The sequence below is a fragment of the Delphinapterus leucas genome, chromosome 15 (genome assembly GCF_059928025.1).
Source record: "Delphinapterus leucas isolate spDelLeu-1000000601 "Yukka" chromosome 15, BTC_Dleu_Yukka2, whole genome shotgun sequence".
Taxonomy (NCBI): domain Eukaryota; kingdom Metazoa; phylum Chordata; class Mammalia; order Artiodactyla; family Monodontidae; genus Delphinapterus; species Delphinapterus leucas.
In genome coordinates this window covers 37054397-37080003 of record NC_143143.1, presented here as the reverse complement: position 1 = coordinate 37080003, position 25607 = coordinate 37054397, and the positions used below count along the sequence as shown (strand labels likewise).

At 49.6% G+C, this 25607-nt stretch overlaps 1 protein-coding gene and 1 non-coding gene across 9 annotated transcripts in view; one reads left to right on the top strand and one right to left on the bottom strand.

Moving 5' to 3' along the window:
* Window positions 1-25607, bottom strand: part of IFT140 (intraflagellar transport 140) — a 70488-nt gene that overhangs the window by 42103 nt on the left and 2778 nt on the right. For 5 of the 8 annotated variants that reach the window (XM_022594435.3, XM_022594437.3, XM_022594432.3 and 2 more), the window contains 12 exons: window positions 24535-24712; window positions 21917-22138; window positions 15630-15751; window positions 15356-15498; window positions 13636-13811; window positions 12637-12728; window positions 11940-12046; window positions 11111-11256; window positions 7940-8143; window positions 7734-7806; window positions 5735-5826; window positions 673-800 (listed from right to left, as the gene is read on the bottom strand). In XM_022594435.3, the coding sequence (XP_022450143.1) occupies window positions 673-800; window positions 5735-5826; window positions 7734-7806; window positions 7940-8143; window positions 11111-11256; window positions 11940-12046; window positions 12637-12728; window positions 13636-13811; window positions 15356-15498; window positions 15630-15751; window positions 21917-22138; window positions 24535-24681 (1652 nt within the window). In that variant the 5' untranslated portion in view covers window positions 24682-24712. Of the gene's footprint in view, window positions 1-672; window positions 801-5734; window positions 5827-7733; window positions 7807-7939; window positions 8144-11110; window positions 11257-11939; window positions 12047-12636; window positions 12729-13635; window positions 13812-15355; window positions 15499-15629; window positions 15752-21916; window positions 22139-24534; window positions 24713-24799; window positions 25606-25607 lie in introns of those variants that run through there. The other 3 variants (XM_089896407.1, XM_022594438.3, XM_089896409.1) reach the window with 3 other exon arrangements.
* TRNAE-UUC (transfer RNA glutamic acid (anticodon UUC)) lies at window positions 23045-23116 on the top strand. The gene has a single exon. It is a non-coding gene; the product is annotated as a tRNA-Glu (tRNA).

The following is a 25607-nucleotide window of genomic DNA, read 5'->3' as shown; positions in this document are numbered from 1 at the left end:
CGTCTACGTGAAGCTGCACTCTACTTCAGACTCACATCTCCACCTTGGATGCACCAGCACAGGGGTCACTCCAGCCTCCACCCCTGCTGATCTGGAACCTCCCACCCAGGCGAGAAGCTGGCTCCCTCGGGCTCCCATCCCATCCTTCGGCTGCTCATGTCCAGCCTGGATGGCAGTGTGGGTACTGCTCCCCGAGCCCCGTGGGAACTGACTTCGTCTGCAGAGCACATGCCGTGTGCGGCCCCTTAGCCCTTAGTCTCACGGTCCCACTCGGTGCCAGGGTGACCCAGGCGGCACCTGGTTCCCAGGGAGGCAGTTCCACACACTCACGAATGGTGGGTAGTCCTGCCTCGTCTGCATTCCATCCTGGGATCCCCTGAACTGATTTTTTAAATTTGCAGACATTAAGGCTCACTTTGAGCTGTAAAGTTCTATGGATTTTGACAAATGCACTGTCATGTGTCCATCACATAGTGATGCTGGTCCCTTACCCTTCATGCAAAGATGAAGAATTTAAATCAAGACATAAGACATTTCAAAAAAGTAAGTTGCACATTAATGTTTGAAATGAGAACGTAAGCAGTTTGCTTCCTCCTCTCCATTTTCTACCCACCACACTACCTCCTGACTAATTTTAAAAATATAATACTTTTATTTGGACAAACACTGTACCTTCGGGATAGATCAAAGCTTTTAAAGTGAGCCAAGTCTGTCCCTACAACCAGGAAATTTCCACAGATGTCAAAGAAGCATGGGTTCCCCTCTGTTTCGGAAAATGGCAGGAGTTGTTTCACAGTCCCCTGAAGAAAAAAGGAGGGAACAGGGAATTCAGGGAGGCTTTATTCACAGGGCCCTGCCCTCTGCTGGAGTCTCACCCCACACGGGGAGGGGAGGACGGGGCCCTGCCCCGGGGGGATCCCTGATGCTTATGTTCAGAGGGGGAGACAGGTAGCAGCCAGGTCAACAAGCAAGTACACACATAACTCAACCTGAGCAAGTGTAGACAGGTGACGGACAGGATGCTAAAACAAAACTATCAAGGTGGCGAGACATTGAATTCCACCTGCTTGGGTTGGTCCAGGAGGTACTGCCTGCAAGGTCTTATGTTAAAGCCCCAATGAAACTGACTGTGTGGCTAGTGTCCTCTAAGTGGTCACATCCAGGGGAGGCCGTGAGTGGAAGGGATGGTGGTCGCGTCACGGATACGTCCATCTGTGAAAACTCACTGAGCTGCACACACAACATGCTTGCTTTCCTGTGTGTACATCATACGTCAGTAAATGCCTGAGAAACAGGTCTTGTCTGTGGGACAAACCTGAACTGAGACTGGGGAGAAGGAGCCACCTATTGGAGAGCTGAACCTGGCTTTCCAGGACAAGGAGGAGCCAGCACAGCAGGAAGGAATGCGGTGGCCAAGGGGTGGCCTCCGAGGTGGGCAGTGAGCAGAGGCCAAGTGGGTAATCAGTGCAGGCCAAGGTGGAGAGTCAGATTTTGTTCTATGTGAAGTTGGAAGACTCTGGAGGGTTTTGAGCCACAGGTGATTTCAAATCACTTACCCGAGTGGGTAATCAGTGCAGGCCAAGGTGGAGAGTCAGATTTTGTTCTACGTGAAGTTGGAAGACTCTGGAGGGTTTTAAAGTGTCACTCTTACTTTAAGAGCATTTTGGAAAGAGTGACTACAGTCAGGCCTGCACAGAGCTTAGGCTTTCGTGTGTCTTGTGCATGGACCCACCCTTGTCCTTGGAGCTGAGAGAGGCTCCTGGCTCAATTCAAGCAGCGCCCAGTAAGTGTCTGCGTGGCATGGTGCTGGGCTGGGAGCAGGGCACCCCAACAGTGAGTGGGCGGCAGGTGGAGGCCTGGTCCCAGTGCAGGGGTAGCGGGGAGCAGGCTGGACGATCGGGGATGGGGGGGGCGTTCCAACAGAACTTAGTAGACTCCTAGTGCCAGGCACAGAGACTTGAGGAGCAGGCCAGGAAGCTGCATAACCCGTCCAGGAAACTCAGAGTGAGGGATAAACAGCGTGGGGGTGAGTTCCAAGCTGAGGAATCTGATCTTCATGTTGATGCACCCAGTAGGGCGGTTAGTATACGTTTGTGGAACAAGCAAACAACAGTCACAGGCGATGGCTCACTGGTGAGGACAGGCTCACTGGTGAGGACAGAGCGAGGGTCTCAGCCTCCTCTGCTCGACCTCTCCTCTGCCGCTCCTGACACGTTGTTACGCAGTGCAAACCTGACCTCCTCTCCTTCCACATTGCCTCAATGATATGTCCCAATTCCCAACCCCCGCTTCAGAGCGCGGCCTGGGCTCCTGCCTCCAGAGCAGTGTTTCCAGCTGGCTCTGGTGTAAGAATATAGGCTGGGGCGGGGTGGGGGTGGGGGTTCCTGGAGAAAGAGAACCAGGACTGGTATTCTTGACATAAGAGGACCCATTTTAGCCTAAGCCATTTTGTGATCTAAGCCTGGCCACAGTGCTGGTCCTAGAACAGGCCTCAGCAATTAATGATCTTAGGGAGGGAATGCAGAAACAAGGGAGGAGCAGCCTTGGGGCAGGTCCTGGTTCCTCAAGGGATATACATAATAATACACCTTTGAGTTCTGCAGGAAGTAACGCTCCCGCCCACTGACTTCAATCCACAGAGCCTGGACTCTGTTGACCTTTGCCCCAATTCTACCCTGAATTCTCTGCTCAAACGCTTTTGTGAATATGCTTGTGCCCTTAGCTTAAAACTTCCCCAATTTTGCTGTTCAGGGAGACACTGTTTTGGGAAAGATCCCCCGTGTTCTCCTTCCTGGCTGCAAGTAATAAATCCTTCCTTCTCCCGATCTTAGCTTGGTTGTGTCTATTGGCTGACATCCACCGAGAGGCGAACCTCGTTTTCAGGTAACACTGGGACATCTCTGAAGGGTGTCCGAGGCACCTCACACTTGCACCCTTCCCCCCCAGCCCTGCTCTGCTTCTGTACTTTCCACCTTAAGGCTCCACAATTAGCAGACCTGCAAACTAGACAACTAGAATGTCCTCAGTTCCTCCCTCCTACACCAGTTGCTCACCACGCCCCTAACTGCTGACTCTGGCCTGGCTCCCTGCCCATTGTCGCACTCCAAGCCCCCGGACCTCTCACCTGTGGCCTCTCCTACCTGCCTTCACTGCTCACCAGCTGCCCTAGTCCTTCCCACACAGAAATGATCTTCTAGGAAGAAAACACAAAACCAAGAAAAAAGCCAAAACGCACCGTGTTACTCGGGCTCCACACCTCCTGCCTTCCAACTTCCATATGGTCCCCCGAGGCTTTGCCTCCACGGGTGTCTGTCAGACACCAGCCCCCGCTCAGAGCACGGGAACCAGCGGGGGCTCTGCGCTCCCGCCTGGAGGAAGCTTCTGCGAGAACCATGAGGTACATAACGGCTGGCCCATCACCACACAAACCAGCAACAACTGCAGTTTGTGTGTCATGGATGCACGGGCAGGGAGAAAGGTCTGGAGACACACTCCAGCTTTCCGACGAGAGGAGAGGTGCTAATGGATTCCTTACACAGGCTGGCATTACTTTACTAATCACCATGGTCACATATTCCTTAACCTAAAAATCAACAAAAAAGTCTAAACTCTAGACTGTCTGTGGTCAGACGCTCCTAAGTTCCCTCCAGCTGATTTTTCGCCCCTTCCCCAGCAAACCTTTCACCCCTTTCCCAGTATGCCTTTCACCCCTTCCCAGCAGGCCTATCATTCTTTCCCGGTATGCCTTTCACCCCTTTCCCAGCATGCCTTTCGCCCTTTCCCAGCAGGCCTATCATTCTTTCCCAGTATGCCTTTTGCCCCTTCTCAGCAGGCCTTTTCTTCTTTCCCAGTATGCATCTCACCCCTTCCTACAGGCCTATCATTCTTTCCCAGTATGCCTTTCACCCCTTTCCCAGCATGCCTTTTGCTCCTTCCCATCAGGCCTATCATTCTTTCCCAGTATGCCTTTTCCCCCTTCTCCAGCAGGCCTATCCTTCTTTCCCAGCATGCCTTTCGCCCTTTCCCAGCAGGTCTTTCATTCTCTCCCATTATGCCTTTTGCCCCTTTCCCAGTATGCCTCTTGTCCCTTCCCAGCATGCTCTTTGGACCTTCCCATCAGACCTATCATTCTTTCCCAGTACGCCATTCCCCCATTTTCCAGCAGGCCTATCCTTCTTTCCCAGTATGCCTTTCGCCCCTTCCCTGCAGACCTTTCCTTCTTTCCTTGCATGCCTCCACTCTCCAGCTCCGCAGGTCACCCCTCTGATAACCCAGCTGCTCCCTCATCTTTTGTTAGGAGGGCCCCTCCCTGCCTCGGCTTTATGTCCACAGCTGATGCCCCTACACAACTATCAGCAGTATGCAAGGCCCATCCCTACTTCCCTCCAGCCTCTCTGCCTCCCTTTTGACCTGAAGCAGGGCAGGTATCTCAACAGGCCCCAGCTCCTTCCACCCGCACTTTGCCCCAGGAGGCGAGTGGGGCTGCGGGCGCTTCCCTGACTTGTCAGGTCTCTATTCCAATGCCACCCCCTGCAATACTTCCCACCCACCTCCACACTTCAGTGTGCACCTTTACTGTCTGACCCTCCTGCTAGAAAGTAGAACTGCATGGAAGCTCTTTCAGGAATTGCTGAATGCAAGAGTGGACGTGCAGGCTGTGAGGTACAAGGACACGGACATGGCAGCCCTGGGAAATCAAATGCTGGACCCCAGGAAAGAACTCACAGCTGGACAAAGCAGTCATACTGAGAGCTAAAACCAGTGCCATAACAAATGTCCTCAACCATGATGCAGAACACTATTGCATGTACTGGGCTGAATGGTAGCCCCTGAAAGATACATCCATTTGGATGTATCTTGGAAAAAGGGTCTTTGCAGATATAATTAAGGATCTCAAAAGGAGACAACTCTGGATTAGGGTGGACCCTAAATCCAAGGACAAGTGTCCTTCTAAGACACAGGGAGAAGGCCATGTAAAGATGGAGGCAAAGACTGGAGTGATCTGTCTACAGGCTGAGGAACGCAAGGAATGCCGGCAACACCAAAAGCTGGAAGGGGCATGGGACAAATTCACCCTCAGAGCCTCAGAAGGAGCCAATCTTGCCCACACCTAGATTTAGGACTTCTGGCCTCCCGAACTGCAAAGAAAATAAATTTCTATTGTTTTAAGCCACTAAGTTTGTGGTCATTGGTTATGGCAGGCTCAGGAAACTAATACACCATGTCAGCCCTGAGGGTCCAGCAAGTGTGCACGGGATGTGGGCAGGGTTTCCTTACTGCACACCACCCGGAGGGAACAGAATGGTGTGTTAAAGGCCTGTAATCCTGGAGGCACACATTGCTCCCATCCTGGCCTCTCCCTCAGACACATGCAGGGAAAAAGGTCTGCCTAAAGATATGTCCTGAACCGACGACCCCTTAGCCCTCAAGATGCGCATTAAACACAGCAAAATTTCCTCCCATTTCACACCCCCAAGCACTCAAGGTCCAGCCATGTAGTCCTTTTCACTGCAAAAGGCCACTGCCTCACCTCCTGACTTCTGAAGTCACAAGAGCTGTCGATGGAGGCGCTATCCGACAATCCATTTTTACAACCAAGCACCCAGTGGGGGCAATCTGATGTGGTTGAGTGAAGTCATTAAGCAGGCTCTGGCTTGATTTAGAGATGGCATTTTAAACTCTGCTCTAATTGTCTTTAACGTCACAGGCCACTCACTCTAGAGCAGCAATTTACCTGCCACGTTCGAACTTGGACTCGGTTTGGCTCCACCGTATAAACGTTTTCTTCGTGCATGGCTAACACTGGAGACTCACACAGGAAGGTACCTAAAATTAAAGATAAAGGTCAGGACAGCAGCAGCTAGTCTCGTCATAGCTCCTTAGAGTTTACGAAGCATTCTCACACTAAAACTAGAACTTTTTGTAGGGCAACTATTGATGAGAAAGACTGAAACCTAGCAGAAAAGGTTTTCCTTCTACAACTAAGGATATAAAGAAGGAAGCAAGGTGAGACGGGTAGAAGGGGTGGAGCTGTGGTATAGTCAAGAAGTGTTCTCATGTGTGTTCCCTAATTTTCCTTGGCACCCACAATAGCCTTGTGAAAGGTGTGTTTTCTTTATCTTGCAGATGAGGAAAGTGAGGCTCTGAGACACAGGGGCCTCCCAGGGCCACAGCTGCCGGTGATGGCCAGGTGTGGGGACTCAGTGCTGGGCACCCTGCCCTCACCAGTCACTGATGGTCTCTCCTCTTTTCTCCCATCTAGCAGTGGTGCTTCCAGTAGCACAGCATCTATGACAGCATGATTGTTCAAGCATCTGCTTATCTTATGTGGAACTTTGGAGACCACAAGCTCTAGTCTCTGGCTCTAGACAGGTTCTTATCTAGTTAGGAAGATGATGACACACACAAAACAGAAAGTAGCTCAGCACCTGTTGTGCTATCCTCTTGGGAGGATAAGTTCACCCTTGCCCCTCAAGGGATCTATGGTAGAAGAGAGGCGAAGATGTGAATTATCAGCACGATGCAGGGCAGGGTGGGAAAAGTGTTCTAAGTGAACTTTAGGCAACAAAGTGTTAGAGGAGGAAAAAAAAGTGAGGGAATGATATGAGGGAGAGAGTTGATAACCTGTGGAAAAACATCCCCAGGGAGGTGTGAGGTATTCAAACAAGCACGTGGGGGCATCACCCTGGGAACAGTGCAATGACGAGTCCCCCTGTGAGGTAGGAGGGCCTAGGTCAGGACAGGTGAAGACAAGAACTGTGCAGAAGGAGACCTTGCTGAGGAGCACGTCCTGATGGTCACTGTGCTTGGTGGGAAGATGTCCCCAAAGAGATCAGGTCCTAATCCCCGAAACCCATGAATATTAGCTTATATGGCCAAAGATGTTAAGGTCTTGAGACGGGGAGATTATCTTGGATCATGCAAATGGGCCCCAAATGAAATCACAAGTGTCCCTATAAGAGGGAGGGAGATTTTTAGACAGGAACAATGTGACAGTGGAGGCAGAGACTGGAATGATGTGACCACAAGCCAAGGATTGCTGGCAGCCACCAAAAGCTGTAAGAAGCAAGGAGCAGAGTCTTCCCTAGAGCCTCTGGGGCTCTGCCAACACCTTGATTTTGGCCAGTGAAACTAATTTTGGACATCTGGCCTCAAGAACTGTGAGAGAATAACTCCTAAACAGCCACTCGTTTTGTGGTCCTTGTTACAGCAGCCCCGTAACTCATACAGACATGTGCTAAAGAGCAGAAGATAAAGTGAAACAGAGAGTCGGAGCGATGGATGGGACAGGTGGAACAGCTCTGAAGATCCACCCTGAAATTTTCAGACAGAGGTTGGCCTTGATCGAGACCCCACGGGCTCACTGCTGTGCGTGCTCTGGGAAGTTCAGAAGTCAGGTGTGTAGCATCCCTTTCTCCGGAAAGCACTGTGGTTCTTCACACTCATGCCGACTTATTTCTGAGCTGTTTCATCGTCCTGGAGCCCAGGAGGGCTGCTGGCCCCAGATCTGGCTGCACTTAACTACCTCAACTGGCTTCTATAGGGAGGCTGGGGAGGCCCTGGTTGCACAGGGCTAGAGTGGCAGCACTGGCTCTGGAAACGCAGGCCCAGGCACGAGAACTGACATAAGGGTCTCACCATGGCCCTGGGCCTGCCCTTTGCCCACCTCACAGGCACCAGCACCCACCCCCATTAGATGTGAGTCCCCTTCGTGGGGCTGAAAAGACTCCTACCTGCACTTCGTAATGTGGCTCCAGAAGGCTCAAAGATCACCACCTGTTTTCCATTCCAGACGGCAACAGCATCCTACAAAGAACCATGGAAATTAAAAAGCAACCGGCCGTCTGGGCCTCGTTGTCCCGAATGACCCTAACAACCGACCAGGTCTTCCATCTGCATCGATGATCCCGCCCAAGCCCATGGTCACCCTGGCAGTGACCTTGGTGGCGAACACTCCGCTGATGTACATGTCTGTACGCAGGCTGTGCGTCACCCCCGTGGACAGGAAGGACACGCTGAGTAGGCTCGGGGAGACCTGCACCGCGGCCACCTGCTGGTGGAAGTGGGACGACATGGCCTGCTCGCGGAGGATGAGCACGGAGCTGATGCTGTTCACTGCCAGGAGGCTCTTCCTGGAGCCCCACTTCATTCCCACGTTGAGAGACAGAAAGGAGAGGTGCAGTCAGGGCAATGTTATAAGTACGAGGATTCATAAACAATTTCCAAGCACTATTTCTTCTTCTTGTTTAAAAACATGATTTTAAAAATTTATAAGTATAAAATGTATAATTTGTAGAAAAACTTTAAAATAACAACACTCAGAGTTTAGATCCAGCGGGTAAACTTGTGTGGTTGTTCTCGCTCATGTCTATCCTGACTGGTTGAGCATCTTCTAGAGTTTACTTTACTGACATGAACTTAGGGGCGTCTATGTTTTATAAATGGAAAGCAAATTTACACACTCTAGTGAACTATCCAGACCTCCTCTAGTGATGTCAAGTACCACTTTCATAATTTCATATTAAACTTCCAAATCCATACAAATCCATTTCTGGATTTCCAACTTTACTCCACTGATATATTTATCCATTCCTAGTAAGCATGCCATGTTAATTGCTATACCTTTCAGATATATTCTGGTATAGGATACAGAAATGGTCTGATTCTTTTTAAAATTTTTTCTTGGCCATTTGCTCTACCAAATGAGTTTAGAATTATTGTGTTGAATTCCCTCAGGAAAAAAAAAAACCCTCCTTATTTTCACTGGATAAACATGAAATTTGTAGATTTATTTGGAAAGAAATAATTACAAGATTGAGGCTTCTCTTTGAGGAACATGGTCTACTGAGTCAATTTTTCTTTTACGTCTTTCAAGAAAGTTAGTGTGGCTCTTACTATTATTTAAAATGGGCATTTCTTTCATTACCACTGAGGTTACACGTTTTCCATGGATTCTACTAACCACCCTTAGGTAAATTATCTGCACTCTCCTTCATCACTTATCCATTTACATTCTTTTCTTTTTGGCCGCACAGTGCAGCATGCAGGCTTAGTTCCCCAACCAGGGATCGAACCCGGGCTCCCACAGTGAAAGCACTGAGTCCTAACCACTGGACAGCCAGGGAATTCCCTCCATTGGCATTCTTAATATTTTTCTTATAAATGTGAGGATTTTTCACGTCCATTATTCTAAGATATCACTAAAGGTAAGATGAGCCATCAGTTTAAAACAGCACCTTTCTTCTCCCACAAAAAACCAAAAATAATTTCAATGTACACATCAACTGGGATTAGTATTCAAATGAAGAAAAAAATTATGCATTGAAAATTGGGAAAATTTGGTGTTTTAGAGATTAACCCTTTAAAGTGAATTTTTACCCAGCTCAGTTTTCCTTTCATCCCAGCCTTCCTGTTCACATTGCCCAGTGTGACATGTTCCTATGGACTCAACCTTGTCCCTCTGCTTTTGCAACTTCTTTTATTACTTAAAATCTAAGAAAGTTACACTTTCTCTACAGATCTGATTATATTCTGTGTTTTTAGCCAGTTATTCGGACCCAACTTTTAATTTTTTAAATTTTATTTTCATTTTTTAACAGGTGGACCATTTTTAAAGTCTTTATTGAATTTGTTACAATATTGCTTCTGTTTTATGTTTTGGTTTTTTGGCTGCAAGGCATGTGGGATCTCAGCTCCCCGACCAGGGATCGAACCCACACCCCCTCCACTGGAAGGCGAAGTCTTAACCACTGGACCGCCAGGGAAGTCCCTGACCTAACTTTTAAAAATATTTAACTCGTTAATTCATCCAGAAACTATGTTTATTTATGACCTGAGATGAGGATCTAAAAGTAATTCCCAAAATTGCTCTAAGGTATCCCTAAACTGTTTACTATGTAAGTTTTCATTTCCTGATTAGTATAGATTAAGTAAACTTTATCTTAAAAAATTCAGGGACTTCCCTGGCGGTCTAGTGGTTAAGATGTCGCACTTCCACTGTAAGGGGCATGGGTTCGATCCCTGATCGGGGAACTAAGTAAGATCCTGCGTGCCATTTGGTGCAGCCAAAAATTAAAAAAAAAAAAATTCACACAGAGCAGATCTGAGAGGCAAGTTCCAGAAAGGCAGGTGAGGAGCCCTGAGGACACAGTAGGCATAACTGGTGAAAATTATGAAAACACAACCATGTACTTCTCTGGGAATTGGGCACAGAGTAAATGAAGAAAGACTTATTGAAGAAAGTCTACTAAGTCTGGTAAGAAGAGCAGAGTCTGTGGCAGGTGAGCTCGGCAGGCAGGTTTGCCCAAGAAACCGGGGATCCCTCTCCTCCGGCATTTTCCTGGGAGGGGCGGCTGCCAGCATCTCTCACTCCCCCAGCTCTGGCACAGAGGCCAGGTCCAGGTGGGTCGGAGGGAGGCTCTGCATCTGGAGCAGGAGCCAGACCACATTGGGCCCCCAGGCCCTTGCCCCAGTTTGCTCCTCTCTGGGAGAGGCCATCTGGGACCAGAGGCTCCTGTGTCCAGCTCCCAGCTCCCAAAGCAGGGTGTCACCCCAGAAAGCCAGCTACTCTCCCCACTACCAGGCTGTGGAGCAGTGACTCAGAAATCTTTTCCTGAGGGGAAAGGCAGTCCACAAGAACAGCAAGCTCCCCAACAGAATGCCTTTGTTTGAAACAGAATGGGGGCAAGTTCAAGCCTCAGGATGACCAGAAAACAGTGGAGTTTTGGAGCATTAAGAGGAAGCTGGGGCGGGAATTCCCTGGCAGTCCAGCGGTTAGGACTTGGCATTTCCACTGCTGGGGTGCAGATTCAATCCCTGGTCAGGGAGCTAAGATTCTGCAAGTCGTGCGGCACAGCCAAATAAATAACTAAATAAGACAAATAGATGATAGAGATAAATGGACGGGTAGATAGATTTAAAAAGATAAATATAGATTACTACAGATCCACAATCCCTTATCTGTAGTTCTGAAACCCAAAAGGCCTTTAAAAATATTTTACTGTTGTTATTTTTTATCTTAATTTGAATAACTGACAAAAATAGGTTCAGAGCAATTACTGCCTCCACTTCTGCAGAAAATGAGTGCACGCAGCGCCCCGTCGAGGCATACCTTTATCTGTGTGATGTTTCCTTCAAGCTCAGTGGGGATCTGAAGGGTCCACCTGTCTTTGCCCTCCACCCCTTGGCTGCTCTGGGGGCCTGGCACTTTTCTCCACATGGCTACGCGCCCTTTATCGGTACCTGCTGCCAGAAGACCTGTAGGTAAAAAGAAAGTTCACATTGAGTTGAAAAGGGATAAAAACAGCAGCAAGCTCACTTCTCTGACCACCCTCTCTAAAATACCAGCCTGTCGGCCCTCCGTCCAGGAACTGCCCAGCCTCTTACCTGGCCGTGTCTTCCTTAGCAGGAGTTCCCTACTCGCAGTGACACAGTGTGTACATGTGTGGATGGGGGATTGGGGCAGTGGTGCTGCTTGCTCTCTGGTTTCTCCCATGAGAGAGGAGCCTGCCTACCTGTGTTCAGGGCTGCTTTCCCAATGCCAGACAGCACTTAGCACTCAGCGGGCACGGAAGTGCTGCTCTGGTGCATTTCCTATTCTTTCTGTCATATTTGTGTGTGCGTGTGTGTACACATATGCACATCCATGTACACATATATATTTAATGTTTCTCACACTGACTTTTTCTTGAGGTTTCAGGAGGAACAGACACCAATTCACGCAGCCAGGCTGGTCACATTCCTGACCAAACTCCTTGACCACTACGTGGGACAACACAGCTTTCCTGCCTCTTTTTTGCTCTTGGCTGACTATACTCGAGTGACTGACATAGTTGTAACTGAGGTATGGTTCTTAGAACAGCCCTGAGTTCCATGTCATGACAGCACAGCCCAGAGCAAAGCCTGAGGTGGGCTCTCCCTCTGACGCTGGGAAGTCTCACCTTTGACTCTACAGTAAGAAACACAGTTCATATTCTCTCCTTTTTCAAAACCAAACTTCTCCTCTGGACTCAGTACGTAATTCTCTCCTCGTTCTAAATCCCAGAATCTACAAGGCAAGGAGGAAAGTCCCACGGGGGGGGACTGTGTTAGTGGGCTTCCCTCAGCTGTGAGGGTCTTGTTCAACTCGCAGAGTAAACTTTAAAAATCAGGAAAAAGACGTGGCCCTTTGGACTCTGAGGAGAAAAGCATGTCGTTGTTACGTTATCTATGTTACGTCTTGTTCATAACAAAGGGAGCAGTTGTTAATAAAAGATGGTTCCTGTGTGACACCGGGTCACGATGAGAACAAGGGAACTCCAAGCACCCAACCAAGGAGAACCCCTGAATGTCACATGAGCTAAAGCAGCCGGACCCAAGAGAACACAACACGGGATTCCATCTACCCGGGGATCAAAAAGGCAGGCAGACGTCAGGACAGTGTGACCCCTGCGGGGGCGGGCGGAATGCCTAGGGTCTCTGATATGTTCTGCTCTTCCATCTCAGGGCTGGTTACGTGGATGTGCCCAATTAGTAACACTTCATCATAATTTGTGCATTTTTCTATATGTATGTTACACTCCAACACAAAGTGTACTCAAGAGACTGTATGGGACAGAATTTTCAACCCCAGCGCTCTCTGCAGAGTCGGGATCTCACCTGAGGACCGCCTCCCCAGTGGCGGTCACAAGAAGGCTGCCGTTGATCAGGGCGACGTTTGCCCGGCGACCCATATTTCCACTCAGCTTTACCTGCACAACAACAACCCGAAAGGAGCACGTCGCCCTTGTCGAGACCAGGTCCCTGTTCAGCAGCTGGACTCTCTGGCAGTGACTCCCCACAGACTCACCAAGCGGAGGAAGTGAGGGTGGCTGTGGACACTTGGAAGGACAGCCCCAGCCTTTCAGGCCAAAGCAGCGACCACTGCACACTACGTAGTTAATGACAGGGGTGCCCCGCGTTGGGTGAGGCAGCTTGTCACAGCCTGTGTTCAGAGAAAACCTGCCAGCAAGGGGCTGAGGGGGGATTTGAACCCAGGTTCACAGGACTCAGTGACCACATTTCAACTGCTGTGTAGACAGAGGTGCACAAAGGACCCCTGAACACCGACTTTTCTGCATCGACCAGAGCATCTTAGGGAAGGTTCGGAGTACTCTGAGAACCATAGAGTCCTTGGGTGTAAACCAACAAAGTGGCAGGAGAGCAGCATGCAGTCCTCAGGGAGCTGCACGCGCTGCCTGACCAACACCCAACGCCCCAGGCTTCCTGGTGTCCTCCCGCGAGTGAGCGCCCCAGCCCGGGGTGAGGCACCCACGCGGATGGCCGGGTGTCCAGAGCTGTGATTGTCACACACCCCTCGGATAAAGCAATGCATATGTGTGGGCCAGCGGTAGTGTCACAGAGGGAACACTGGTGACAACCCTCAAGGTCTGCACATAGCCAGGCGTCCCCGCCACAGCCCCGTACCTCCCGTGGCTCTGGGAGGCCCCGTCCCCTGGTGTCTCCCCAACCTGTGACCGCAATGGTGCACAATAAATAAGGTGCTAAAGCTCTGGTGGTGGCCCTGAAACACAGACTCCTCAACCAAAACGAAGGGGTGTATGAGGTGGGCAAGAGAGGCTGCAGACCCCCTGGGGCACCCCCCCATCACCTCCTCACCTTCATCACCTCCTCGGCTGTGCCCTCGGGCATCACCGTGAACAGACACAGCAGCAGGCTCTCGGTGACTGCCACCAGCACCTCTCTCTTCTCCAGGTAGAACAGCGTCTGAACAGAGCTGTCCGTGGACGCCACCCGGGCCGTCCTGCCCTTCTCGTCCACGTAGTGCACGGTCCCTGCGGGAAAGCGATGTGTCCATGGAGGCTGGACACTCCCCGGAAGCCATTCTACCTACTTAGGGACACTTTCAACGTAAACATCTTCATCATAACCATTTACAAATAAGCCATTTTAAAAACACTGGCACATGACCCCTTCGTCTGCCATCTCTGGGTCAGTCCAGCCAGGACCCCTGTGTCTGCCATCCTCCCTCCACCACTGTCCAGTGCTCACACTGACCACCCTCCTGATGCACAGCCTCCATGCTCTGGTCATCTCAGTCCCCTAGGTACACGTCCATCACCCGTCTGCCGGGGCCTTAACTATGACCCTCCCCGGAGCCTCGGCCTGCACCCTCCATCCTGGGTACCGGGTATCGCTGGCTGGCGTCTGGCCTGCACCCTCTTGCCTTCCCCAGGCCCTCGCCTCGGCCCCAGGGTCCCTCCCAGCCTGGATACCCTCCTCTTGCCCCCGAGCTGTCTCCTGGTTCTGCTTTCAGGCTTCTGAGCATGGTGGCAGCACCTCCTGTGAGTTCTCAGGATTGGGTTCATTCTGCTGCTGTCGGGAGCCTCCTCACCCTCCATGCCGCCTCCCATCTCACTCCCAGTGGACAACTTGAGTTCTTATTAAGCTTAAAGGTTCAAGGTTGTCTGGAGGCTAATCATAACAGTAACTAGTATTTACTGAGCACAGATGTGTGTGGGCTCCGTGTACAGAGGCTCTGGAGGCAGGTACTATCCCGATCCCCACTGTACATGTTCGGAAGCTAAGGCACAAAGACACGGGATCATCTGCGCCAGTTGCACGGCTGCTGGGTGGGGGCAGCACTGACACCCCCTGCAGAGCCAGGCCTCCAGTCGCCACATCTCCTTCCTCCCTCAGGGCCCCCGCCGCCCCCACAGTGCCCACATTGGGTCCCTCCAACTCCCCTTCTGAAATGCCAAGTCTCTCTACTTTCAAACTGACAAATGCCCCAGCCCCTCCCAGCTGTCACCTGTCATGGTTAAGCTGCCTGGCCACACACGTCCTCGAACCCCATCACCCCAGGAAGGGCCCCTTTCCCATGGGAGAAGGCACTCATGAATGTCTCGTGAGTGTACAAGACCCTCTATCTCTCTGAACCTCACACTGCATCTATTGGCCGCCGCCTGCCTCCTAGCACACCGCGGGGGAGCCGTGTTAAATCAGCATGGACGGCCCAGCCCTGCCAGGGCTGCTGGTCCAGCGTGCCCCGGTCACACCCACCCCAGAGCTGAGCCCCGCTGCTGGCTTGGAGACCACGCCGGATGCCCCTGGCATCGATTCATCTTGGGCTGCACATCCTGGACAGCTTCCTCCTGAAAAACCTTCAAACGCAAATAAAGCTCAATTTGTTTCTATCAGGTCAAGGTGAAGCCACCCTTTGGATCCTGGATAAACACCTGCACAAGCCAGCTAAGGCATCCATCTGGGAGTGGCGCACAGCCTGCAATTTTATGCAGAAACGCCATCCATTCGCTTATAATCTCCCAGACACTCCGAAACACTGCAGTGTCCCCAGGCCCCAACCTGAGTGTCTTACCATCGGTCAAGCTGACAAAGAATGAGAGTCCCTCTTGAGGTCCCATTTTCAGGAAACTTCCAAAGCCACACTTCCTCCAGTTAAACTTGTCCAGGGCTTTCTCATCACCACTTACAGCTGCCTTCGCCAACTGAACGAGGTCCCTAAGAGCAAATGTGACAGAGATTCCTTGTTGCTCCCTGGACGAAGGTGGTATAACCACAGAGGAGACCCCTCCAGTGTCAGGAGGAGCCACATCCCCGGCCCCGCCAGCCACCACCCAAGCTCTACTTACTCGCCGGGAGGGGGGAGCCGGAAGATGCAGTGAGTGAGGTGTTTTCCATACTCGTGCTTCAGCAGCGGTGCCCCTTGTACTCGACCCCTTTGGTCCAACTTCCATAAGAGCAAGACACCAAGCTGGAAAACCCAAGGTCACATTCTTAGCAAGTGACTGGTGGAGGGTGAGGGTGATACTGTGCAACAGAGCATGGGCTTACTCCTTTTTTTCTTTTAAAATTATACTACTACTATATGTGCACCATGAAAAACTCAAAACAATTTTAGTGTTCAATGAAGGAACCAGAAACTCCTCTCTGTGCCCCATCCCATCTTCACTCCCTAGAGATAACAAGTGTCACATGTTCAGTTTTTAAAACAAATCTTTAATTTTGGGATAGATTCAGATTTAAGGAAAAGTGGCAAAGATAGTTCAGAGAAGCTCCATACCTCACACCTAGCTTCTCCTATTACTGACCCTACATTACTGTGGCGCATGATACTAACTAAAGTTGGTACTTCATTCACCTCTCCTCAGTTCTTCCTGCCCTGGGACCCTGTCCAGGCCTCACAGACATCTGGTCGCCATGTCTCCTTGGGCCCCCCTGGGCTGGGACGGTGGCTCAGACACCCCTGTTCTGGACGCCCGGACAGTGTTGAGGAGGACCGATCAGGGGTTTTGTAGAATGTCCCTCCGGCAGGATTTGCCTGATGTTTTTCTCATTGTTGTCGGGGTGGTGGGTTTGAGAGGAAGACCAGAGGTCAAGTGCTGCTGTCGACATGTCGGATCAGGGGTCCCTGTCCTTGGCGTGACCTGTCTGCTGAGGTCATGTCTGTGACCTCCCTCACTGGGGAGTTTCTTCTTCCTTCCATCCTGTCCTGCCTGGAAGGAAGTCGCTGTGTGCAGCCCACACGTAGGAAGGGGAGTTATGTCTCACCTCCTAGATCATCTGGAGAGATATGCCTCTTGTCCACCATTACTGATTTATTAAATCATAGATTTACATCAATATGGACGCACGGATGGACCCATGAATATTTATTTTCTACTCTGGGTTATGACCCAATATTCCCCTGTTTGTTTAGATACTCAAATTGTTCCAGCTCCGCCATCGGGAGCTCTTTCCTCAGGCTCTGTTGTCCCTTCGATGCACCCGTCGCTGTGGGTTTGTGAGCACCTCCTCACGTCCTGGCCTACAGATCCTCCGGGCTTGCCATCCTGCCCCAGCCCTAGGATCAGCCATTTCTCCAAGGAGCCCTGGTTCCTTTTATTGGAAGAAACCAAGATCTGGGTGCCAGGTGTACTATATGTTCAACATCAAAGTCATCAAAATCTCAAGTTAATGGTTCAGACAACTGCTAGAAAAGTTCAAGTTGCGGGGAAGACGACTTGGTCCAGGAGCAATTTTCCAGGAGGGCTTCTGGCTGGGACAAGCTAAGCTTTGCCAAATGGCAGTGTTTCCCTCGAAGCCTGAGGCCGCTTTGCTGCGCTGCCCGAGCAGTCCTCGAGGTCTGTTTCCTGCTCACGGTCAGTGGGTGTAACATTGCTTTACTGTATATAAGAATATGATTTTCAAATAATGTGGGTCTTGGGACGTCCCTGGAAGCCCAGTGGTTAAGACTCCACGCTTCCACTGCAGGGGACGCGGGTTCGATCCCTGGTCAGGGAACTAAGATCCTGCATGCTGTGTGGCACGGCCAAAAAAAAAAAAAAATGTGGGCCTTAAAAAGCAACTTGTACAGTGGACCTCTAAGAAGAGTATATAAGATCTGAAATGGTATGTAACATGAGTATATATAGAATTCAAATCCTATATTATTATACAGATTCTTCTTGACTTTGCCAGCTTTATAAAGATAAGAATAAAAACATTGGGGGGCTTCCCTGGTGGCGCAGTGGTTGAGAGTCTGCCTGCAGACGCAGGGGACACGGGTTTGTGCTCCGGTCCGGGAAGATCCCACATGCCGCGGAGCAGCTGGGCCCGTGAGCCATGGCCGCTGAGCCTGCGCGTCCGGAGCCTGTGCTCCGCAATGGGAGAGGCCACAACAGTGAGAGGCCTGCGTACCACAAAACAAAACAAAACAAAACAAAAAAAACATTGGGGCTTCCCTGGTGGCGCAGTGGTTGAGAATCCGCCTGCCAATGCAGGGGACACGGGTTCGATCCCTGGTCTGGGAAGATCCCACATGATGCGGAGCAACTAAGTGCGTGCGCCACAACTACTGAGCCTGTGCGCCACAACTACTGAGCCCGCGTGCCACAACTACTGAAGCCCGTGTGCCTAGAGCCCGTGCTCCACAACGAGAGAAGCCACCACAGTGAGAAGCCCGCGCACTGCAACGAAGAGTAGCCCCTGCTCGCCGCAACTAGAGAAAGCCTGCGCGCAGCAACAAAGACCCAACACAGCCAAAAATAAATACGTAAAATAAATTTATAAAAAAAAGAATAAAAACATTATTTTTTTGTGTGTTTACAAATTACTCTTAAAATAACATTAAAAAAATAATACTTGCACAGTGAAACACACATAAGGGCAGAAATGGGAAGGCTTCCTTCCCCGTCACCTAGCCTCCTCCCTAGAGGAGCCAGCAGTTGGGCCCTGCTGTGTGTTTTAGGCACACACGGCCTCTGTGGAGATGGCCTTCTGCTCTGCCCTGCAAGTGCAATTGTCCAGCACTTAATTTTTCTTTTCCTTTTTCTTTTTGGCCTGGCTGCGCAGCTTGCGGGACCTTAGCTCTCCAAACAGGGATTGAACACAGGACGCTGCAGTGAAAGTGCCGAGTCCTAACCACTGGACTGCCAGGGAAGTCCTGTCCAGCACTTAATTTTTAACACAGTAAATGACTGTTTTATTAGTATACACGAGCTTCCAGCTGACAGCTCATTAGGCACCTGAACACAAACACGAGCACTCGGCCTGTCCAGATCCCCCGACTGTTGAGCTGGGGAAGAAGTTGAAGGATGGAAATGTCCGGAGCCCCTGGAGCAGTGGTTTCTGCTCAGATGACTGCAGACCCCTGTTCTGATACAAGGACGGACAGACAGACAGACACACACACACAAGAAGGGGAAGCCACAGGAAGTCACCTCAGGTCTCCTGTAACCAGATAGACACGCAGACGCCAAGTAGAAGATGGCAAAGCAGATGCCTCTTCGGGGCCTCCTGCTCATTGCCCCTAAATTCTAAGTGGTTTTTGCATCTCTTACTGCTCCTGAGGGGGGATCCTTTGTGTTCAGAGTGGTCTCTTCACTCGCTGCCATTCCTTCCAGGTCACTTCATTCAAATAACTTTATCCAGTAAGACTTGAAGGAAAAGTGAGAGCATCTCACCCTCAGGTGGGAAACCAGTCCCATGCAGAGCAGGAGGTGAACGTACTAAGGGACTAGTGTGAAGTTAGGTCTCCAGATACAACTGTCGGGACACGTCACTTCACAGCTGGCTCACTAATGGTTTATCTCAGAGATCAGGAAGCGACTTGCCCTTTCCTATGTGTAGGTGCACTTACTCCTCGCCCTCAGCTCTTGTCCAGCAGGAGAGTGAGAGGGAGATGAGCCCTGGACATGCATTGTCCTCCCCGCTTCTTCACCGACCAAGTGTTCGCCTGGTGTCCTCTTCCAGGGATCTCTCCACTGCCCCAGGCCCAAGGGTGGCTGCACAGGGGGCACCTGGCCCGAGCTGGACTTGGGACAGAGGAGGAAGGGCAGGTCATCTCTGGGGTGAAACTGGAGTGGGAAACTGGAGTGGGAAACTGGAAACTTTGTTTCCAGCAGCCTCCTGGACGGATGGCACAGGAGAGAGACGGCTGTGCAGGAAGGGGCCCTGAGAGGTGGATGTTGGCAGCAGACACCTCACTCGTGGTTCTGGATGTCGGAAGCCAGCTCTGCTCCTGTCCCTGGAGACTGTGGGACACTCTGAGGGCTGCAGATTACGTGTGTCTTCCTGCTTCAGCAGGTTTGGTCGGTCTCACGGTAATCAAACTGGGTCTCTGGTGGGAGAGTGGAAAAGACCCTGGGCCAAGCCTGCGAGCAGGTGTCTCAGAGGTCAGTGCTCTGAGCGTGTCTGTTCATTTGTTATTACTTCTCTGCCTGCCTGAGTCCAGTATGAAATTAGGACCAGCACAGTTGTAGATTTTCTTAGAGAAGTGCTAGGTATTTCTGTTCTTAAATCCTGACTCCAAGACTTGGTCAGCACCAACCTGGGCTTTGTTTCATGCCTCAGTCATCTACTCTGTTAGTTGCTTCTTAATAAAGGCAAGATGAGAATGATGGCATTCAATGACCCTGAATTCTTTTATTCCTCTAGGGGATTTTCTGAGCAAGAGGTGGGAAAGATCACCAAAGAAGTAGGAATCTGGGGGCAGAGCAATGCCATTAGGTGGGAATAGACTAGAAAAATAGAAGTAAAATCCAGACAAAAGGATAAATAGAACAGTGGATGAGTGATATGAACAGAAAGGAAGTATAAATGGCTCTTCTAAGTTATATTCACCCTCAAGAGGAAGAGAAACACAAACTAGAACACGACCGAGATAGCACTTTTCCAGGCAAAATTCTGAGCTTGGATACGACATGCTTGTGGGTTGGTGGGAGCTGGTCAAGCCCCATGGAGGGAGGTGTAGGGACACTCACCAAACCACAAGCGCATGCCCTGGATCCCACCTCCAGGAATTTCTCTAAACTTTCACACATGCAAAAGGACAAAAGCATGAGGCCAGCCACTGTGTCACTGTCCAGCAAAGGACTGGAGACCGTTTAACCACAGAGGCTGGGGAAGTAAATGATAACACGTTGGTGTAATGAAGGGCAGGTTAAAAGAGAGCAAGGAGGTTCGCCGTGCACCACCATGGAAAGACCTGGAAGACGCAGCATCAGGTGAAAAGCCAGAAACAGAACAGGGTGCACTGGGCACTGCCCTCATGTGAAAAGGACCGAGGAAGATAGGAAAGAGACGACGCCCTCTGTGTGAAGCTCCCAGCCAAGATGTTTAACCTAAAGGCAGTCATGAGGAGACAACCACACAGTTCTAAACCGAGGGACATTCTACAAGGTAACTAGTCTGGACCCCTCAAAATGTTAATATCATGAAAGACCAAAAGAAAAAAAAAAAAAAAGAGAGAGAAGAAAGAAAAGACAAGACCATGGACCAGTTCTGATGAAAGGAGACCAAAGAGAAATGACGGCCAAACGCAAAGCGTGGTGCTTGGCTGGCTTCTGGGTAAGGACAAAATCAGCACAGACGTTACTGGGACAGCAGGAAAAGCTGTCACACCGATGGCACAGCAGTGGAAACCAGTTCATGGGCTTCACCCTCCTGAGTGTGACAGTACACGTGGTCACGATCCTAGGAGATCGATGCCAAAGCATTTACGGATGAAGTATGATGTCTGTGACAAACTCTCAAATATACAGGGAAAAAATACAGATGTACAGAGAGAGCAGATGTGTCAAAACATTAACAGCTACTGAATTCATGGGAAGGGTACAAGGGTGTTGTTTGTACTATTCTTTCAACTCCCCTAAAGGTTTGAAATTTTTCAAAATTGGAAGTTGGGGAGAGAATGCATTGTGTGTTCCTGTGTGTACTGAAGGAGAACTGGAGAGACTTGAAGAAGCTGTAGGTGCTGGAGGGCAGGGAAGGGGAGGTAGTGGATGGGGTGGGGCTGGAGAGTCTTTACAGTATATACCTTTTTGTATTTTTTGAACTTTGAAACATGTAAATATATTACCTTAAATGTGTAAAATAAATAAACACATTGTACAATTTCTGCTGTCATTTTTGAATCAAACAGATCTAGAGCTGGTAATTCTCTGCTGTGGGGTCTGCCCTGAGCATCGGAGGATGTTGAGCAGTATCTCTGGCCTCCACCCACCAGATGCCAGTAGAAAGAACCCCCACCACCACCACTGTGACAACAAAAAATCTCCCCAGACACAGCAAAGTGTCCCCTGGGGGCAAACTGACCTGCTTAGGAAGCCCTGGGCCAGATGATCAGGACCAGGGACTCCTAGGCAATGAAGCGGTGTGCTCAGGGAAGGTGGGGTTTGGGGGTACATGAAGCACCACCCCATCTTTGTGAATGTACTTACCTAGAAATGTTCATTTAAAAAATTACAAACTTTTGCCACAGAGTGAGATGATAGAATAAAACATTCAAACCTTCCTCCCAATATAAAACAAAATCTGCCATGACAGCTGACAAAATCAGTTGAACTCGGCAACCGCAAGTTTCTAATAATTTGGTCCCTAAGAGCATGTACAGGGCAATGCAGAGATCTGAAGTCAGTGTCTCAGCGTGTCTGCTCACCCTATCCCCGGATACCAGGCAGTTCCCGTTGGGGCTCCAGTTGAGGACGGTGACGTCGGCGGTTTGCGTCGGGGGGACCACATGCTGCTCCTTGTCTTGCTTATTAAACACGACCACTTCTCCGGTCTCCCAGCCAATAGCCAGGATCAGCCGCGTCGGGTGCCAGCAGAGGGAGGTGACCCGGAACGACCTCTCAATATGCGTGTCTGGCACGCACTCACCCTGTGACACACGAGGTAAATTCTTTATTTTACAGGGAGTGGCCGCTACTCTAAGAATTTCTGCCTCGTCAATGGAATGACATCAGCTAGAGGACATAATGAGCAGTTTGTTAAGGAAATATTCTATTTAATTTTCATAGAAACACCCATCTTGCCTCAGCTGAACTATGAAAGTGTAAGGTAAACATTCAACTGGCCCCATGGACAAGTTTATCAATAAAATTTTATTTACTTAAAATGTTTTTCCGTTTATTTTTATTTATTTATTTTTTTGGCCACACCGTGTGGCTTGTGGGATCTTAGTTCCCTGACCAGGGATCAAACCTGGGCCCCCTGAAGTGGAAGCTCTGAGTCCTAACCACTGGACCGCCAGGGAGTTCCATAAAACTTTATTTACAAAAAGAAGAAGTGGGCCAGCGGGTGAAGTGTGTTGACCCAAGGTTCTCAAAGTGTAGTGAGGTGACCCTAGAACGTTTTTGGGGTCTGTGACGCCAAAGTCATGTTCAGGATGATATGAAGACATGATCTGCCCTGTTAACTCTCGTTCTCTCATGAGTGTACAGTGCAGTTTTCCAGAGCTCTGTGATGTGTGATGATGTCATTGCTGTGACAGCTAATTGAATACGTGCTGGTATATTCTTGTGTTTTCTAGAATTTTCTAAGGCAGTAGGCTTAAGGTATAAATGTGTTTTCAGAGATTAATTCAGTTTGTTCTCAGTACTTCTACTGGGCTCTTCCTAGTAAACTCAGTTACACCTGCTACATCTGTGACCTCATTATCATCCAATAAATCATTATTTTGAAATCCTAATGGTCTCCTTCTGCCAATTAGAAACACAGGAAGTACACTTTGTTTTGTAATAGTATATTTTAAATTTTCTAAAATTTAGAATTTTATCTAGGGAATTCCCTGGTGGTCCAGTGGTTAGGACTTGGCACTTTCACTGCCATGGCCCGGGTTCAATCCCTGGTTGGGGAACTAACATCCCACAAGCTGCGCGGTGCAGAAAAAAAAAAAATCTAAAATTGCTATTATTTTGGATTTAATAATACTTACTCTAAAGAAAATTTTACGATACATATTGGAGAGCTGTCTGACTCCCAGAAGGGAGGCATCTACTCTGAAATAGTTGGTGACACTGTGCTTGGCACTGGGGCCAAATACTGACCCATACCTGGGATGAGACCAAGATGAGCATACCAGGAGGGTTTGCCCTTTGTGGAGCATGAGGGGAGGGCTTGCTCAGGGGTTGGGGGGGACTGGTGGGCTGGAGCCGCAGGCTTGTAAGTCATCCACTGATAGATGGTAATGCAACCCCAGGAGGAGGAAATAGAGGGAGAAGAGGCCTGGATGTGCTCTGAGGGGGGCCAACGGCAGGCCTGTCTGGGACGGGGGGAAGGCTGGAGGGCCCGGTGGGGAAGGGGGTGGCCTGGATGAAGGGGGTCGGGTGAGGAAGACCCTCAGGTGTGCTCTCCGGAGGACCCTACAAGAGTGTGGAATGTGGGGGGGGGGCAGGGACAGCAGGACACGTTATGTAGCCATCGCTGATGAGTGTGGCTGCTTGGGTGAAATTTCAGGGGTGACATCGAGACTGCAGAGGGCAGAGGAGGGAGTGGGAAAGGAAATCCATCTTTCTTGGTGAAGTAGGAGGAGCGTCTAGAAAGTTTCTGTTACGAATTGAATTGGGCACCCCAAAAAGATGTGTTCAAGTCCTAACCCCTGGTACTTGTGATGTGACCTTATCTGAAAATAGGGTCTTTGCAGATGATCAAGTTAAGACAAGGTCATTAGAGTGGGCCCTAGTCCAGTATGACTGGTGCCCTTATGTGAGGAGGAAAGAGACATGGCCACACAGAGCAGGTGGCTGTGTGAGGATGGAGGGAGAGGCTGGAGTGATACAGGTCCCAGCCGAGGAGCACCAAGGACTGCTGGCTACACTGGAAGCTAATATGAAGCACGGAACAGATCCTCCACTAGAGCCTTCGGAGAGGACAGGGCCCTGCTAACCTGTTGTTGGAGACTTCTGGCCTCCAGAACTATGAGAGAATAAATTTCTGTTGTTTTAAGTCACCCAATTTGTGGTAATTTGTTATGGCACCTCCAGGAAACAAATAGTTTCGAATGGCCAACGGCAGGCTGGAGAGGGATGGACAGACAACCCTGCTGGTGACCGTGAATTGACTGTGGATTCTGCCTTGAGCATTCCTAAATATGTCCCCAAAACTAAATAGCAGGGGTAAAAGAGTTATTCACATAATAGGGCTTTTATAATATTGGGAGTTTGGACCTCAGTGAGAAACACACACACACACACACACACACACACACACACACGAACAAAAGAGAGACAAGAGCCAGAAGCTACTGCAGTCAGAATTGCTGCTTTCCGCACTCACTTGCTCCCGATATATATCCACACTGCCTCCTGAGGCTGTGCTAATGGAAGCGACTGCCAGGAATGGGTGAACGGGGTGCCAACTGATGTGGGAGGGAGACCCAACTGCATCTGGGGCTTCTATGCGGTGGTCAAAGTAGAGGGCCATGATGAAACGCAGGCCTGGTCAGGGCTGGAACCTGGAGGGAAAAGACAACCAAGCCCTGTTGGTCTTGAACAAAACAAAACTACTATATATAGAATTAGGAAAAAGAAGCATCACAGACCTACAAGACATTCGGCAACTTATCAGCACCCCTTCAGACCAATAACAGGCAATTTTATGTGGAAGAGGTCTCTAACAGGAAAAATATACAATTAGAGGCAAGGGATTAGACCTGAAAGATGGAAAGGAATAACACATACTGCCATCAAAACAATAAAAGCCCCGTGGACTAGACTACATATGTAAACCTTGATCATTTTTATCCCAATCATAATAAGGACAATTTATATTTCTATAGCTCCCCGTTAAGCAACATTTCCAAACAAACAAACAAACAAAAAAAGCAAACTGCTTCACAAAAGAGAAAAGTACAGAAAAACCTAGCACCCAATTTCTGATAGAAAACCAAGGCTGTCCCTGCCTTCCTCTGAGGTGTCAGAAGCAAAAGGATTCATTTGCTAGGGAGTCAAGCAAAGCCAGAGCAACTGGGGAGAAGATGAACTTGATCAGTTACATGAACTTAACATCCTTCTTTCTTTCCTGGAAAAGATGTGCATATTGTCCCTTTGTGGGAGGGGTAGGAAGGTGAATGGAATGACAGTCTGACTACTGCTCACTTTTTCACATCCTACAGTCAGTTTGGGGAAGCTAACTAGCAGAGAAAAGCCTATTTGTGAGTTGGTTTGCTACCATTTAAAATTATTCAACTTCATCCCCATTAGGATGGCTATTATCAGAAAAACAGAAAGTAAGAAGTTTTGGTGAGGATGTGGAGCAATTGGAACCCTTGTGAGTTGCTGGTAGGAGTGTAAAATGGTACAGATGCTGTGGAAAACAGTATGGTGGGTCTCTAAATATCAAACATAGAA